The 16,716-nt window shown below is 47.4% G+C and overlaps 1 protein-coding gene across 3 annotated transcripts in view; it reads left to right on the forward strand.

Annotated features, from left to right (window-relative positions):
- LOC107124124 (von Willebrand factor A domain-containing protein 5A-like) overlaps window positions 1–16,716 on the forward strand; it is a 31,694-nt gene that overhangs the window by 11,353 nt on the left and 3,625 nt on the right. For 2 of the 3 annotated variants that reach the window (XM_015427516.1, XM_015427515.1), the window contains exons 6-18: window positions 321–435; window positions 590–768; window positions 1,057–1,145; window positions 3,828–3,972; window positions 4,880–4,959; window positions 7,199–7,313; window positions 7,577–7,741; window positions 8,866–8,969; window positions 9,847–10,052; window positions 13,634–13,726; window positions 14,446–14,577; window positions 15,444–15,610; window positions 16,371–16,494. In XM_015427516.1, the coding sequence (XP_015283002.1) occupies window positions 321–435; window positions 590–768; window positions 1,057–1,145; window positions 3,828–3,972; window positions 4,880–4,959; window positions 7,199–7,313; window positions 7,577–7,741; window positions 8,866–8,969; window positions 9,847–10,052; window positions 13,634–13,726; window positions 14,446–14,577; window positions 15,444–15,610; window positions 16,371–16,494 (1,714 nt within the window). The remainder of the gene's footprint in view (window positions 1–320; window positions 436–589; window positions 769–1,056; window positions 1,146–3,827; window positions 3,973–4,879; window positions 4,960–7,198; window positions 7,314–7,576; window positions 7,742–8,865; window positions 8,970–9,846; window positions 10,053–13,633; window positions 13,727–14,445; window positions 14,578–15,443; window positions 15,611–16,370; window positions 16,495–16,716) is intronic. The other variant, XM_015427517.1, reaches the window with a different exon arrangement.

The following is a 16,716-nucleotide window of genomic DNA, read 5'->3' on the forward strand; positions in this document are numbered from 1 at the left end:
AGAGAAAGAGAGTTGAATTAGTGAAGGCTGCCTACAAAAGCACAATGCCAGACCAGGGACTCATGCAGAGGCATAGTGAGCAGCCTTCTCTGAGGTAGTATGTTTGGGGTTCATAGGAGCTTCAAAATGTAATTGATGTTTTTCTTACTGTACACTAGCAGTTCTAGCTGGGCAAAGATTATGGGAATATTCCAGGTTGACCATATGGTGAAATTTTTTAAATTTACATACAAAGGTAGATGATGGGGTTCTTGTGGAAGCCGGCATCTTTCCCAGCCTCTAATGCATCATTCTGTTTCTTGTTTTAATCTCTCCAAAAGGTCTCCTTGGCTGAAGGGCACCAATTTGACCGAGATGTGGAGCTGCTGATTTATTATGAGGAAGTTCACAAGCCCAGCGCAATCCTCGAGGCTGGGAAGCCAGGAGCTGCGTCAGGTGGGCAAGCCATGGATGCGGGCTGAAGTTCAAGGGATTCTGGGAGATTCATTTGGCCTGTGTGTGGATGGCTGGCACAGTACTTGGTGAGGAGTGTGGGTACTTACTTGGGTGGAAATGCCTATTGAATCTCCTTTCTTCCTGTATAAATCAGGTTCCCTGATGGGGGACCCAGCCCTTCTGGTTACCCTGTACCCCAGCTTGCAGTGTGCCCCCAAGCCAGGCCTGAGTGCCACTGGGGAATTCCTCTTCCTGCTGGATCGCTCTGGCAGCATGGATTGCAGCTCTGATTACAACATCCCTGATGCACCACAACGTATTCAGAGCGCCAAGGTACATATGAACAAATTAAATGCTGCAGGTTCTGAAAAGATAGGTGATGTGGAGGCTGAGAAAAGGAGACAAAGTAGGGAACAAAATAGGAAACAGTCTGTGGAAACATGGAGGATATGCGGTGAGGTGGAAGCAAACTGAGAAAAATATTGGAAATTGGCTGTCTGGGGGGGGGGGGGAAGCGAAGTAAGCAAGGAGCCAGGAAGGGCTCTGGAAGCATGGAGATGATGCTGAACCAAATTCAGAAGGGACACTTGTGACTCTAGCTTTTCTCTCCCTCTCCCTCAGGAGACCCTGATTCTCCTCCTGAAGAGCCTCCCTCTGGGATGTTTCTTCAACATCTATGGCTTCGGATCCACCTACGACTCGTTTTACCCGTGAGTGTCAGAATGTTGCATGCCTGCCAGCCCCTTTGATTTCCTGTTCTTCCTCTTTCTCCTAATTCCGTCTTGGCTTTCTGAATCGAAGGGAAAGGAAGAAGAAAGGAGGTACTGGTTCACTGCTAGTCTTGATCTACGAAGGTCAACACAAAACACAGTAGTAGAGCCCCTCCATTCCAGTGCAGTCCTTGCTTTGGGGGGCTCTGCTGTTCAAGCGTTGGTGTGTTTCTAGGTGGCACAGAAATGTTTTTAAAAAGTAAAATTATAAATAATTGTTTTGACAAAGGAAAGGTTAAAAACCACAAAATAAAGTACACCGAAGGTGTTAGAAAAAGAGAGGTAAATCTGTTGGGGCTTTGCACAAACCACAACTTTAAAAAATCTTCTCCTCACACCTGCTTCTTTTTGGAAAGCACATCTTAGACTATAGAGTCTTTGCTTGTGCTGCTACCATTCATCTTCCTTTTCTCATTTTTGTATTTCTAACCTGTTAGATCGCCGCTAACAAAGATCCGCGAGTGATTTCAGCAAAGTGATTCAGCTTTATTGAAGTAACGAACAAGCACTTAAACGCATTCATAACCAGAACAGATTAACATTGGGAGCTAGGCTCCTTTTATACATTCCCGGGCTAACATAGCCACGCCTATTTACAGATAACAACCAATAAGATTATGTAGTTAAAGACCTATGAGAGTCTTTCCCTCTCTGGAACTTGTATCGTTCCGATTGGTCGCTTGTTAGAGGGCGACCAATGATAATGCAGTTCAGAGGAGCCTTCATCCGGCTCAAGCTTTACATGGGGAGTGAATGAGGCGATTCATGTGAGCGATTTCCAATACATTACGTAACCCAATGGTTTCCTTGTTCTTTGCTGTTCAGCGGTGTCCTTTCTCTGTTCTGTATAGTTAATACCGCTTTATTGGCAGTAAGTTGTCACTAATGGCTTGAATTTGAGTGAGAGAGGGTTGCTGCTAGACTAGCGTGCTGGAGAATAAGAGGACAGAACAAATCTGGAGTCCAGTGGCACCTTTAAGACAAACAAAGCTTTGTTCAAGCTATGAGCTTTCATGTGCATGCAGTTTTTCAGATACAATGAAATGGGAGGTAAGGTTCAAACTTCTAGACATATGTAAAGGCAACTGAGTAACAAGCTAAGGTTAAACGGTCAACAGTTGTAAATCAATAAATATGTCAAAATATTACAAAGGAATTTCAGGAACTGAATAGAAAGAGAAATTGCTGAATTACAAGTGATTACAATACTTGGAACAAAAAGCTCCCCGGGATTCAACAGGGATATTGGTTTCTTATTACATATGCTAACTCATTCAGTCCTCCTATATGTATTCTCATACAGAGTATACATCCTCTGTATTTTAGTGTATTTCTTTTTCTGAATAGAATATTAGAATACTGAATTGTAATACAAGGAATATTTGGCTGACATACACTGTATCTACCTCAAAAAAGAAAAAAATGCTGTTAAGTGACCTCCACACCTAAGAGGAGTGAATGAAGAGTCTCAGACTTATTTTGACATATTTAGTGCTTTACAACTGTTGACCTTATAACGTTAGCTTGTTATTTAGTTGCCTTCACATATCTTAAAACCTCTTCATCATGTTACATGTTAATCTGCTGTTCAGCCCTGTCACAACCCCCCACCTCTTGCCAAGGGGTCTGCCTCTTAAGCCTTGGGTTGTTCAATCAGTTGGTGGTGGAAAAGTCCTTGGTAGTGCCTTAAATTCATTCTGGTAGCGTGGGTGTGGGTTCTCAGGGTTTAGTAACTTTTAAAAACAATGTTGAATTTATTTACAAAAGTACCACAACAATAAAAAATACAAGTAGGGGGAAAGGGTGTGTACCTAGAACAAAGACAACAAACCAAACCTAGCTCGCTATCTGGTGCATTGACCCTGAGCAGCTTGTTTCCAGCAGCAGATGCCAAAGCAGAGTTCGCCAAGGAGTAACAATTCCTTCTCCAGGCCACCGGCTCTTGAACTGAAGCCTCCTTTCGTCACATCCTGATGTCTTGCCTGTGAGGGTTTGTGTATCTCTCTTGCAAGGTCCTGGGATCCTGGTCCTTTCCAATCAGATGCTCAGCTATCCCCAACTCCTGGCTAAATACCTATCCAGCTGTCATGAGCCAGTTGACAGACCAATGAGGATCGAGATCACTCTCATCTAGATTGAGAACTGTCAAGTTCTAGGAAGTCATGCTGGTGTTTTGACAGCTTCCAGCTGGCTGCTGTTAAGCCAGTCGGTAATTTGTAGCTTGTTAACTGATAATACTGTAGGTCTTACATGATCCAGTCAAAAGTTAACAACTTACTGACGCATGCAAAAATGTAGGCCTTAAAGACCCAGTTACATGACAAGCCTGTCTATAAGTTTGAACCTTTCCTCCCATTCCATTGTATTTGGAAAAGTGTGCATGCACACAAAAGCTCATACCTTGAATAAACCTTTGTTGGTCTTAAAGGTGCCACTGCACTCTAAATTTGTTCTACTACTTCAGAACAACACGGCTGACCAATTGGATCTATCTTAACAAAAGGATAGTTTGGGTCAGTTTGTAGATGCTTTGGGCAGTGCAGGGAACACGATTATTAAAAATCTTCAGAAATTGGTCCTCCACATCCTTGTCTTTCTGGAATTGTCTTAAACCCTCTTCAGGCAGAGCGTAGAGTACACCCAACAGACCATGTCAGAATCCCTCCAGCGTGTTAAGGACCTCGGTGCTGACTTGGGGGGCACAGAAATTCTGCAACCACTGAAGGCCATTTACAGCCAGCCATGCCGAGAAGGACATCCTCGTCAGGTACGGAGAACTCCACCGGGAGCCAATTTCCCTTTTTACAGTAGGTGTGATAGTTTTGCTGTGTGTTTATTTGCTTATGCTGTCAAGTTGCAGCTGACCTATTGGCACCCCTTAGGGTTTTCAAGGCACGAGGTGTTCAGAGGTGGTTTGCCATTGCCTGCCTCTTTGCAGGGACCTGGTATTTGTTGGTGGTCTCCCATTGAAATACTGACCAGGCCTGACCCTGCTTAGCTTCTGAGATTTGACAAGATCAGGCTAACCTGGGGAATCCATGTCAGGACCAATGTTCCCTCTAAGCTGAGTTAGTGTGAGTTAGCTCACATTTTTCTCGCCTCCAGCTCACACATTTTTGTCTCAGCTCAGGAAGGAGGGCTCCAGAGCAAACTAATTGATGCAGTAGCCAAATCGCTGGCTCACAACTTTAATCCCAGGAGCTCACAAAGCAGAATTTTTCCTCACAAGACTCCACAGCTTAGAGGGAACATTGGTCAGGACAGAGACAGGATCCCAATTACCCTTATTATTTAGGTTTGTCGTTACCCGCATTTAAGCGAGCAATCCAACAGCTATGAGTGTCTTGACACCTCCTCAAACTGCCTTTAGAATCAGAAGCTTTTCTGCTGTGGAGTCAGAACCCTCTCTGATGTGGTGCTGCTAATGCTCCTTCCAAGGGATGGGTTATTGGTGCCGCGTTGCCAAAACACAACTTTTTTAAAAAAATCCAGAGGCAACTTCTTTAGTTTTTTTTTTTGCATACTCCAGTTCGAAAAGCATTGCAATAACAGACAACTTCAGGCACTAGAATCACTCAACTAGACACAGAGAAGATGAATAAAACCTCCTCTGTGCTAATGGGTCTCCACAGATGTTTAGACTCAAATCCCACATTCTTCTTTTTGTCTTTCAGCTGTTTGTGTTCACAGATGGAGAGGTATCTAACACCGATCAAGTCATTGCAGAAGTTCAGCGTCACAGCACTTCCCACAGGTTGTAGCAAGGAACAAGAAATCAAACGCTCTTTTCTCTCTGTATCCTTCTTTGTATCGCCTTCTCTGCCCTAGTGCCGTCTCTCCTCCCCTAACAAATTTCTCATATAATAGTAAGTCGGATGTTACCCAAATCATGTTCCTTCTGTGATCAAATTAACAGAAATAAAACAAGGTATATTTCTTTGTCACATAACCCTCAAGAAACTATTAATAACAGTTGGGTATATTTGGGGATCTTCAGTTTTGTGTGTCTGTTTTGGTATTTCATGGTCTACTTTCAATGCTGCTGGCAGTGAAAGAGGCAACATGTGGGGAGTAGATGGTTTATATGGCAGGGGCATCTCCAACCAGAAGATTTAGGATAAATTCCCAGGGAAAAGGATTGCCTTGCTTGGCAAAAACACTGTGCCCCAAAACACCAGTCATTGTACTATCTGCCTGGTTTGGGAAATAGCTTGACTTCCCAAGGAAGTGGGGTGTTATGGGCAGTGTTCCTCCTAAGCTGAGTTAGTTTGAGCTAGTTCACAGTTTATTAGCCTGCAGCTCACAGATTTTTGTCTGAGCTCAGGAAGGATGGGGCTCCAGAGCAAACTAATTTATGCAGGAGCCAAATTGCTTCCTCATAACTTTAAGGTCAGGAGCTCACAAAGTAGAATTTTTGCTCACAAGACTCCACAGCTTAGAAGGAACATTGGTTATGGGGTTTTATAAAAGAGGAGGTTCTCAAGCTGGGATGCAGAAATGGGAGGATCAAGTTTCAGGCAGAAGGTGAACCTATGTCTTCCATTCAAAACTGGAAACACATCTGCAGGGACATATGCCAGTGTTTTGCCTTTCCCTGCTATTTGCAAGCTGACACCTTGACTGAAGACAAGGTAGCAGCTTTGTCCTGTCCCCTGAAAGACAAGCAGACAGTACTAATACTGTACACTGAAGGCCAAACTAGACATGAGAAAGTATCTTCAATTTTATTTAAAAGCATCATGAGGAATTTGTACTGGGTTCATGTCCTGGCAGTGAGGCTCACAAGGAGAAAGCTCAAAATTCCGTGGCATGATCCCCGTATGGGAAGTCCACCCATTTATGTGTAAAATGGAGGTCATATTCAAAAAACAAAGTGGAATGTGACTGGGAGGAGAAAGAGAACCTGAACATTCCCACGCCTTAGCTTAATACATTGTGTAGTGTTTGAAGCACTTTTCTGCTCACTGAACTCTGAAATACTGGCGTTTGAGACAGAGCTGAAATGGACCAGGGCCTTAATTTAAAGTTAGGAGGCAGGTTGAATTCCCCTCAGCCTCCCTCACTGCACTTTTGTTTGCAACAGATGACACACTTCACCGCTTGGTTGAGGACTGCAGGAGAGGAAGAAGAAACACCTAAGCCAGTGTGCTTATGCCTCTCTGTGCATACTCTGGAAAGAAGAACCTTAGATGCCCACAAAATGGGGGTTCTTTGTCTTATTTGTCTGCTGTTTGGCAGGGAGGATTCCCTCCCAAAAACTTTAATCCCTGAGTATTTTGTCCAACTTTGGAGAGGGGGAAATATGTGGAACTATTTTTCCCGTCAAAACCAGTGGAAATGTAAATCAGAATGAATAACTTATGCTGTTGCAATACCCAACAATGGGGGGATATTAAAAAGAGAAGCATTCAAAATAAGAAAGCTGTATGCAGCGGCAAAAGAAAATCTGAAAACAAAAGCGAAAACCACATCATGCCATTTATTAGATGAAACCAAAATCACAGAGAACTGTGTGCAAGCTTTTGAGGTCTGATGTAGAGAAAATGTTAAAAATATTTTTTTAAAAAAATATCCTCCTATTCAGTGTTGTTAAAAAAAATTTTTTAATATCCTCCCATTCAGTGTTCCCTCTAAGCAGAGTTAGTGTGAGCTAGCTCACAGCCTCCAGCTCACACATTTTTGGCTCTGCTCAGGAAGGATGGCTCTGGAGCAAACTAATTTATGCAGTAGCCAAATCACTCATTCACAACTTTAATGCCAGTAGCTCACAGTAGAATTTTTGCTCCCAGGACTTCCACGGCTTAGAGAGAACCATTGCCCCTGATTTCTTTTTCTGTCTTTCAGCCTGATGAGTTCTGGAGATCTTATAAGCTTGCACACTGTTCTATGGGACTGTAAGGCAACCAAATAAAATGTATTACATTGTCTTTGGATACAACATTTTTTAATCCCCCGTTTTTGTTTTGCTTTACTTTTTGCACCTTTCCTTCCAGGTGCTTCTCCTTCGGCATTGGCGAAGGGGCCTCCACAGCACTCATCAAAGGCATTGCACGAGCGGCCGGAGGCAGTGCCGAATTCATCACGGGCAAGGAGCGCATGCAGGCCAAGGTGAGGAGGATCCAGGAGCCTAGATTTGGAAAAGAGGGCTGTACCATTTCTACACCTAAAGCTTGCGAATTTAGTGTTCATTACCTGCTAGGTGCTTAACTGCCAATCTCTGAAACATCGCAGGATCAAATAAAGAGGATGTCTTATTCAGCAGTTGTTCTGGCTTCAGAAAGCATATGCAATAGAGTTTTTTATCTTTCTTATTTGGCCCAGGAACTCTGCTGTCTACCTTACACCTGTTTTTGCCTGTCTTGCTCCTTCAGGCCCTGCAGTCTTTGAAGAAGGCCCTGCAGCCAGCAGCGACAGGGATCTCTCTGCGTTGGGATTTGCCTTCCGGTCTTGAGGCCGTGCTTGTGGGGTCTGGTCCCCAGGTCATCTTCGAAGGGCAGCGCAGCCTCATCTACGCCCAGATCCGGGGACAGCATCAGGCAAGCAACCTCCACCAAGACTCCAAAGATTGTCTGTCCATCCCTATGCATGTCTTGTGGCCAAGCGAGCCCTAGGACCTGTTGCGGCCTTAATTCTTTTGCCATCTTTATGACGACGTTTGCAGTAAAGAAGTGCTACGCACACTGCTGCTGTGCAGAGCTGTATACAGTTTATTTACACTATATACACAGTCCAACAAGGCTTGGCATTCGGCTCACGCTCCGACAAAATAGCCAATCACTGAGCAGATGCTGAGTCATAGTGGGTGCATTCAGATGGGCCGTTTCAGCCGGCATAAACTGTACCGGTTGGAACCGTTGCAGTTTATGCCGGCTGAAACGCGATCACACTTACCTCCTGTCTGCGGAGCCCATCACTGTATGCCAGTTCACACACAGCGGGCGTCGGCAGTTTGTTTTTGTTTTTTAAACTCAGTTTGCGCATGCGCATAGGCAGCCATCCACAGAATGGCGATCTTCACACATGTGCAAAACACCCCATCCAGAAAAGCATACCCTAAAGAGAGGACTTACCTTTAAAGTTTAAAGAGCAAACTTGCCTCCCTGAGGTCCCGGACTCCTCTAAAACGTTAAACTAAGGACCTTTTCTTTTCTTTTTTAAACAAACGCCGGGGCGAAGCTTTGCCCAAGCACATATCGCGACCTAAAAAAAAAAAAGGCAGGCGAAAATCGGAAGCCTCAGGCTTCCGAATGAAAGTGGCTCTACAACGGTGGAGAGCAATCAGACGGGGGAGTAAAACAATTACAACCGGTGCACTCAGGATACCAGTTCCATAACTGGTGGCAGAATACACCGGTTTAAAGCTCTTTGCAATGGTTAGGGACGGAAGGCAGATGTTTGCTGTGTGAACGCCGGTAAGTACACAGATTCCAACCGGCACCTATACCGTTGTAAACGCCCCGTCTGCACGCACCCAGTGACTCCCTCAGCAGGCTGGTGCAACCAGTACATCATGTGATCATGCAACTGTCAGATTAGATCATCCTGATCTCTTTGACTAGCTGTCACATTGCTTGGCACTCAAATCTGCAGATGCCGACACTTTATTCCCAGAATGTGTAACTCCTCTCCTTCTGCTCTGCCAATGTCTTTTCCTCTGCAGTCCTCGGTTGCCTCTGGGGGGTCTGTTGTGCTGCAGTACAACTTCCAAGGCCAGACTTTCACAGATACGGTGGAGTTCCCCCTCCAAGCTGAGGAGCGTGACAGGTAAGACACGCTCCTGTGTATGTCCCCTCTCATTGGCCAGTGTGATGGAATTTAGTTGGGAAGAGAGATGTGAAGGCTTGGGGGGGGCATAATTGAGGGTGGAAAGTGTTCTATCCCCCCCCCCCCCGATTTTTTAATCTATTTATTAGTTTTGAGTTTCGGTTTCCGTTCAGCACTAGTTTGTCTGATGGGTAAATTAACAATTTTAGGGGAGCACTGGAAACAAAAACCTCCTCTGAAATATTTTCTCTTTTCTAATGAGTGTGATGCTTTCCAAGCACTCCATTGTGAGTTGAGAAACTACATTTGATGTTGTTGTCAAGCTCCTCCTGGCCTAAATGTATCCAGAATGCTAACATCCCAAATTGTGGCCTGAACCAGTCTCCACGTAATGCTTTCATTTATGCATAAAGCTGAGTTTTGTACCAGGGCACTGCCGTTCAGTGACCTTTGAGGCTGAGAGAACAGGCCCAGGGTGTGTGCCAGGTCTCATTCTGGCCGTATTTGGGGTGACTTCCCCCAACTGGTAGTGTGCAGCAGTTGCCCTAGAGACCACCAAGTGGTGTATGCTAAATCCAGGTTTAAGGCAGAGTGCAGAATGCTCCATGTGGAACAGACACCACTAGCAATCTTGGCTACTGAGTCTCTGTTCGAACCGGCCAGGCATGGCTGTTGGCTTCCGTTCACTTGCCACTGCCAGTCCGGTCTCAACAACCTGCTTGCAGGTTGGATTTTAACAAGCATGGTCAGGAAACGCTTCTGTAGTTGAGGGGATTCCATTCTCCTCAGGCATGGACTTCATATACCCTGTGACCCTGTGGACTTCATATACCCTGTGACCAACACTCCATTTCTCTTCCGCTCTCTCTCTCTCCAGGCTCCCGGTTCATCGACTGGCGGCTCGAGCCCTGTTGCAGGATCTGGAGGGCGCTGGAGAGAAGGAGGAAGAAAAGCAGCGCCTGGCTCTGCAGACGAGCTTGAGCTCTGGGGTGGTGTGTTCCCAGACGGCCTACATCGGGGTGAACACAGAGAAGGGCCAGCCAGTGCAAGGCCCCCTTATCCACCGAGATGTCCCCCTTTCACGTGAGTTAAAGAAGAGCTCATGAACTGAATGCAGCTTATTTGGAACTGACCAGGCAGAGGTTCTCTGAGTCTGTAGAAAGGCAGACCAGGGGCTTCGGATTTCTCCTGTCTTGGGTGGGGTTACAGTGCCACTGAAAAACCTGGTTTGCAGCTTGGGAATGCAGTTTGACACAGCAGCCCCTTTAGAAAACCAGCTTTGCCTGGAGCATCAATGACTCTTTTCCACATTTAGTCAGATCTAGCCATGTTGATCCATACCTTTGTTCAGGCCTGTAGCTACCGTGGGGCCCACGCCCCCCGGTGGTTTTTATGGGTCCCTCCCTGATCCTCGGCTCCCCCTCCCTCCCCCCAGTCCCCTCACCCCCAATTGATCGCTGCACAGTCAGGAGAAGAGCAGAAGACAGCTAGGCGTTGGCAGACTCCCTCCCCGCTAAACCGGTGGGGCTTCACCTGGGCCGGCGTGTGCTTAGGGATGGTCCCTCAAGTTGGAGCAGGCAGGAGGGGAGCCTTTGGGAACAGTCGTCCCTGCCTGTTTGGGCGACTCGGTGCATCTTTGGACACGGGACAAACTGTTCGGATCCTGAGGTCTCTGGAACACCTTTACTCCTCAGGGAGCACCCGAATGACCCTGGCAGCTCGTCCAGCATCCCTCAGACTCTGCACACTTCGATCACGTCAAAGTGGGTATAATTTGAGCATCTTTGGGTCTGCATTTGTCGGACTGCGGGCAGCTTCCTTGGGAGGCGGCCTCACAGAACTCCACGGAAGATTGACTGACTTTCTGAGTAAACGATGCCGGCTCAGAGTGCAGACAGCCAAGGCAGGGTGTCCTTTCCAAGCACCCACAGGGAGCAATCGAGATCTAAACTGAGTCTCCATAAAAAAAGGCCCCTTCGGATTCGAGGAGAGAGGGTGGCACGAGCTTCCTTCTTTGCCAGGAACCAGCCCTTTAAAGGCTTGGGCTCGTGACCCAGTTCTGATTAAATTTGGGACACCGAGAAAGCCGGCATGGTGCCCGGGAAGGAATCCAGCCTGCAGGGCTGTGGGAAAGGGATGGCCGGTTTGCGAGCAGCTCAGCCAGCCCCTCCGCGGCCCTTCGCTTGCCCCCTCCTGTAGCCACTGCCCGGATCCCCCCCCCCCCCTCATGCCAGAAGCAGCACGGGAGGAGGGAGAAAGGGAAGGGGACATTTGAAGTGCCCCGCCACCCGCCCCATTCAGTCCTTTGGTGCTGGCGAGTCTTTTGCCCACAGAAGCATGCAGCCCGAGGCGGGCAGCCCTGATCCCATTAAGGTATGAACGGACTGTCACCTTCAGCTGTTCTCGCCGTCCCCCACACACACCTGCTGACTTTTTCACTTGAGATCACAAAGCTTTTTTCCTTCCAAAAATCTTATTAACCAGCTTTATTTCTCCCGCTGGCAGGCCCCCAAGAAAAACATTGGCTCCCTGAGAAAAAAGTTGTTAGCTACGGGGCTGCCTTTGTTACATCTAGACTGGGCTAATGCAATGTGCTCTACTTGGGGCTTCCCTTGAAGAGTGTTCAGAAGCTGCAGCTATTGCAGAATGCTGTGGCTAGACTGCTGATTGGGGCCATTTACTGGAAGCGCATGTCCCAGGTCTGACAGCAGTTACAGTGGTTACGGATCCACTCCAGAGCTCAATTCAAAGTGGTGGTTTTGATCTTTCAAACACGGCTTGGGACCAGGTTATCTGAAAGGCTGTCTTCTTATGTTCCTGTCTCCTGGCTTTCCCACCCATCAAAGAAGCTCACCTGTTAGACACGCAGAAGAGGGCCTTTTTGGTGGCAGCCCCACAATTACAAGGGAGCTTCGGTGGCTCAAGTGGTTAAGACGCTGAACTGCAGGCTGTGGAAGCTCGGTAGTTCAGCAGTTCGAGACCCGAGTGTGCCGCATGACGGGGTGAGCTCCTGTCTCTAGTTCCAGCTCCTGCCAACCTAGCAGTTCGAAGGCAAGAAATTGCAAGTAGATAAATAGGTACCACTTCGGTGGGAAGGTAACAGCGTTCTGTGCGCCTTGGTGTTTAGTCATGCCGGCCACATGACCACAGAAACGTCTTCGGACAGCGCTGGCTCTTCAGCTTTGAAACGGAGATGAGCACCGCAACCCTAGAGTCAGATTCGACTGGCTTTCGAGCAAGGGAACCTTTACCTTTACCACAATTACAGGAAAACCTCTCCTGGGAGGTGCACCTTGCTCCTTCAGTTTTGATCTTCAGGAGGCAGTCAAAAACAGTTTTGTTTAGGACTGCATTTGGATGACCTTATTTTTAGTAGGTTTTTAGTGGGTTGGTGAACTGGTTAAGAGCGGTGGGCCCTAATCTGGTCATGATGATCATGTGGAAAGCAAGTGGATTTATTGTTACTGATTTCAGAACATTCCTGTTCCACCTCTCCAGGAGACCTGTTTGAGGCGACTAAACTATGATTTAAACATAATTTTAAATTAATTTTTAGGAACTATTGACCTAGCGTTAATATACCAGCCAGATCGTATAGCATAAAATGTTTTTACATTTTTTGAAGGATCTCATGAAACAGGCTAGAATAGACTGCAGAAAAAGTTTAAAAGATCCCCCCTCAAAAACCCACAGAAACGAAAAGCCTGAGTGAAAACAAAGACAAGACTCACTGGATGATGATAATGCTAGGAAAAGTTGTAGGCCGCAGGGAACGAGGAGGACCCAACATGAGATGGGCTGACTCAGTAAGGGGTCCACAGCTGTCAGTTCCCAAGTTCTGAGCAAGGCTGTTCATGGTAGGCCTCAGCAAGGCTGTCCCTGCCCTAGTAGGTTATGACAAAGCTCACCAGTGTTTTTATTTGGTGCTGCATACGATCAATAAATAATATTCCATTGTTTTCTTCAATGGTGTTTCATGGCTTTCATGGTCAGCTGCCTTAAATGTCTCCATCAGGGCCAAAGGGAAGCTGGCTCAAGCATCTGCTGTATGATCTACAGCACCACGGCTCCAATACATGAAGCAACTTCTGACATGGATTTTATATGTGCTGTGCAAAGTGGGTGGCCACCCCGGGTGGCCATCTACGTAGGGCAGTCTGCAAAGGAACTAGGTTAGAGAAATTCATGGCTGAGGGTTTTATCTGTGGCTATATCAGCTACTCTAGCTAAATGGAACCTCCATAAACAGGGGAAGCATATATCTGCATGCTAGAATCTGGGCACAAGTGGTGGAACACTATCATCTTCAAGCCCGGTTTGTGTTTCCCAGGGGCAGCTATCTAGCAAGAGTTGGAGGGAGACCAAATGGAGGACGACATGACGTTGACTTGATCCAGTCAGCTGATTCACATGTTTTTCTTCAGTCAATATAGATCAGGTAGCAGAAAGCCAGGCCACTAGCCTTTGATGGGGAACTTTAGTCCTTAAGAACACTTTGAATTTTGCTGTCACAGAGTTTGGAGGCAGTGGAGATGTGCTGAACGTGCATTAGCTGTCTGGGTCTGTGCTGCTTTCAGCTTCGTAGGGGAAAAAGCAGGGAACTAATGTGAAAAAAAGAAAATTGCTTAAGTCATTCCAACCCTGTCTTTTCCTCCTCTGTTTAGACTACCAAGGTGCAATGATTAAGAAGCGGTGCCCACGTTCAGCCCCAGGCATTTTTATGGCTCAGTGTGCCCCCATGCCCAAAGCGTATTCAGGTAACAGAAGCAGCGCAACCACCCAAGATCCCATTTGTATTCTGGACAAGAACACCCAGGCTCTAAACTTTCTGGCTTTATTATGTGTGAACATCCCTGTGTGTGATAGTACGGAAAGGAAATAATCTACATCAGGGTAGTCAGTTGCTATCTTGAATTGGGTTGCCCTAGAGTTTCTTCTGACGATGGGGTTTCTGAACCGGACAAGTTGGAAAAATCTGGTATTTTGAGAAGAAGCATTTCAATTGCAAGTGGGGTTAGGGCGCGAGACACAATGTGGTGGGTCCCATAGAGTTTGTGTCTGGAGAACTTACCACTCCTTTACTAGTGAGTACCTCTTCTTCCCCTTTCTCTTTTCTAAGGCTGTGGCAAATACCACCCACCCAGCTTCTCTTAATTTTCTTTTCTTAAATAGTGGGATTTATGAGGTCTCGGAACCTGGTTGTCAACATGGAGGTCATAAATCATTCTCAGTTTTTATATTTATGTGATCTCCAGACTGTCGGGCTCAGCCCCATGTCGTGATCTAACTGGTGTCTGAAGCTGATGATTGAGAACTTAAGAAGCCCAGTCAGGGTAGATGTGGAACAGGGCGCCTCTTCTCTTGAACCAGAAAGCTAGTTATGGAAAAGAAGGAGGGACATCAGCTTAATGGGAACATTCAAAGCAAGCAAGAAAAACATATAGTGATGCTGAGTCTGTTCTTTGTGTTTTCACAGTAACGCTGAACGACTGTGCGGTCTACGAGGGTTCTTCAGGTCAGCGGCGTAAACTTCGTGGGGGGGGCAGGGCGCGAGCCTCCCCTGATATTTCCTTGAAGGGTGTTCCTCTTCGGACATCACACGCGAGAGGTCATTCTGGCTCCCCCAGCTCTCCTTCGGGGCTCCTTAAAAAGTTATGGCCGCCGCTGCTGTTCTCGGCGGCAGCTGTGATGCCTGTGGAGGGGGCGAAACATTCTCCTGCCTCCCTGAGCCCCGGGGTGGTGGCCTTGAACTCGTAGAGGCAAATTCTACCTCTCGCGCGAGAGGTCATTCTGGCTCCCCCAGCTGTCCTTAGGGGCTCTTTAAAAAGTTATGGCCACCACAGGGGGGGGGCGACTGCTGAGCTGCCCTCCCCGCCTTTTTCAGGCTCCGCGCCTAAGTGCTGGGCCTGAAAAACAGCTTGCAGAGCCACACACCCCCCCTGCCCTTCCTTCCTTTTGGCTCTGCGCTAGAACGCCGGGCCTGAAAAAGTGCCAGCCGAATGCCAGTTTTGGCCCCGTTATATCCTATGGGCCATTGAACTCAATGGCAAAAATATAGGGTATATCCTGGGGGCTGGAGAGGAGGGATTTTGGGGGAGAGGCTCCAAATGCACAGGGTAGCTGCTGGAGCCTTCCCCCCAAATACCAACCAGGTTTGAAGAACATTGGACCAGGGGGTCCAATTCAACAGGCCCCCAAACAGGTTGCCCCTATTCCCTCCATTGTTCTCTATGGTGGGGAAAAAGTAACTTTTTTCCCACCAGCCAACGTTGGCAATACGTTGCATCCAGAGCTTTGTGCCCTGGAGCCTTATAAGGCAGAAAATACTTCTGCCCTTAGGAGTGAACTTGCCTGCTAAGGAGGAGGTCTCCCCAAGTAAGTAATAAAGCATAGCAAGTACTAAGAGTAAAAATATTACAACGAAGGGAGATGTTTCTGGCTACATATTATTTGGTAATTCTTCTGACTTCTCAGCCTTTGTCGCGGAGGAGATGGAAGAGCCCACCCCCAAGAAAGAGGAATCCCCTCTCCTGAGGCTGGTCTCCCTGCAGAATGCGGATGGCTCCTGGGTCCTTGATTCCAGCCTGGCCAGTCTGCTGGGCCTGAATGAGGCTGAGATCACGAGCAAAACACCTGAACAGGTAAGTTCTCTATGGCAAGGCCAGAACCCGGCATTTGAATAGGCACCTGAGTGGGGAAGCCATTCACCTGCTTTTGAGATGAAGAATGGACATAATGTTAGGCCTAGCCCAGTTTATTCCCTGCAGTTCTGTTTCCAAACCTTTAGTGAATCCAGTTCCAGGGGAAAGGGAGGAAAACTGACACATAACCAGGGGTCATTTCATAGAAAAAGATGTGCAGGAGCTCATTAGCATAGCTCATTAGCATAACTTATTTGCATATGCCACCCACCCACCCCCCACATCACCGGAAGTGTGTCACAAGGCAACACCCACCGCTCAGGCTCCACTGGACTGTTTTGGATTGCTAGCTATTGCTCGCAGAGGAGGGAGAGCTTGTACCTGAATAAGACTTGGCCTTAAAGGTGCCACTGGACTGTTTTGGACTGGGGGGGCGGGGGGGCTCTGCAACTTACCTGGCTGCTTCTTGCTCTGACTGAGGGCTGCTGGGAGCAGGGTGGGGCTTGTTGCATGTGCCCGCCCCCTGGGCCCTTTACTGCCGGAGCTCCGCTCCTGTGCGCTCCTGCAGGAAATGACCCCTGCACATAACCATGGTCTACTCAGTGAAGATATTAATACTCAACCATAATTAATGAAAACCAGGGTTTTCCTGATTTGTGCCCAGTCTGGAAACAGCTTCAGCTTTCTTGCTTGACCATGGTCACAGGGCCTGTGAGTGGGCAGGACTCAGCATCTCTCTTCTTTCCCTCCCCCCCACTAGGTGGCCCCCAATGTGTGGGCAACTGTGCTGGCCATCTTATGGCTCCACTCCAATGCTGCAGAGCAGAGGGATGAATGGGAGCTGCTGGAAGGGAAAGCGCTCCACTGGCTTCAAGCAACTGCAGGTGAGGGGTTGTGGCAGGGGGAGGAAAGGATCCCAGGAACAGAGTGGGACAGATACAAGGCAGAGACTGGAATTTAGAGAGTGGAACTTGGACATCAGTCTCCAGTCCAGATAATCCTCTAATGAGGATCCTGTTCTCCCTGGGTGGCTCTTTCAACCCTTCATGGGCCATTGCCCCAATACTCCTTCTCTCCCCACACTCCTAGAGGATTGGGGGAAAGAG

Source organism: Gekko japonicus, unplaced genomic scaffold, assembly GCF_001447785.1.
Source record: "Gekko japonicus isolate JY-2015 unplaced genomic scaffold, Gekko_japonicus_V1.1 scaffold4247, whole genome shotgun sequence".
NCBI classification, from domain to species: domain Eukaryota; kingdom Metazoa; phylum Chordata; class Lepidosauria; order Squamata; family Gekkonidae; genus Gekko; species Gekko japonicus.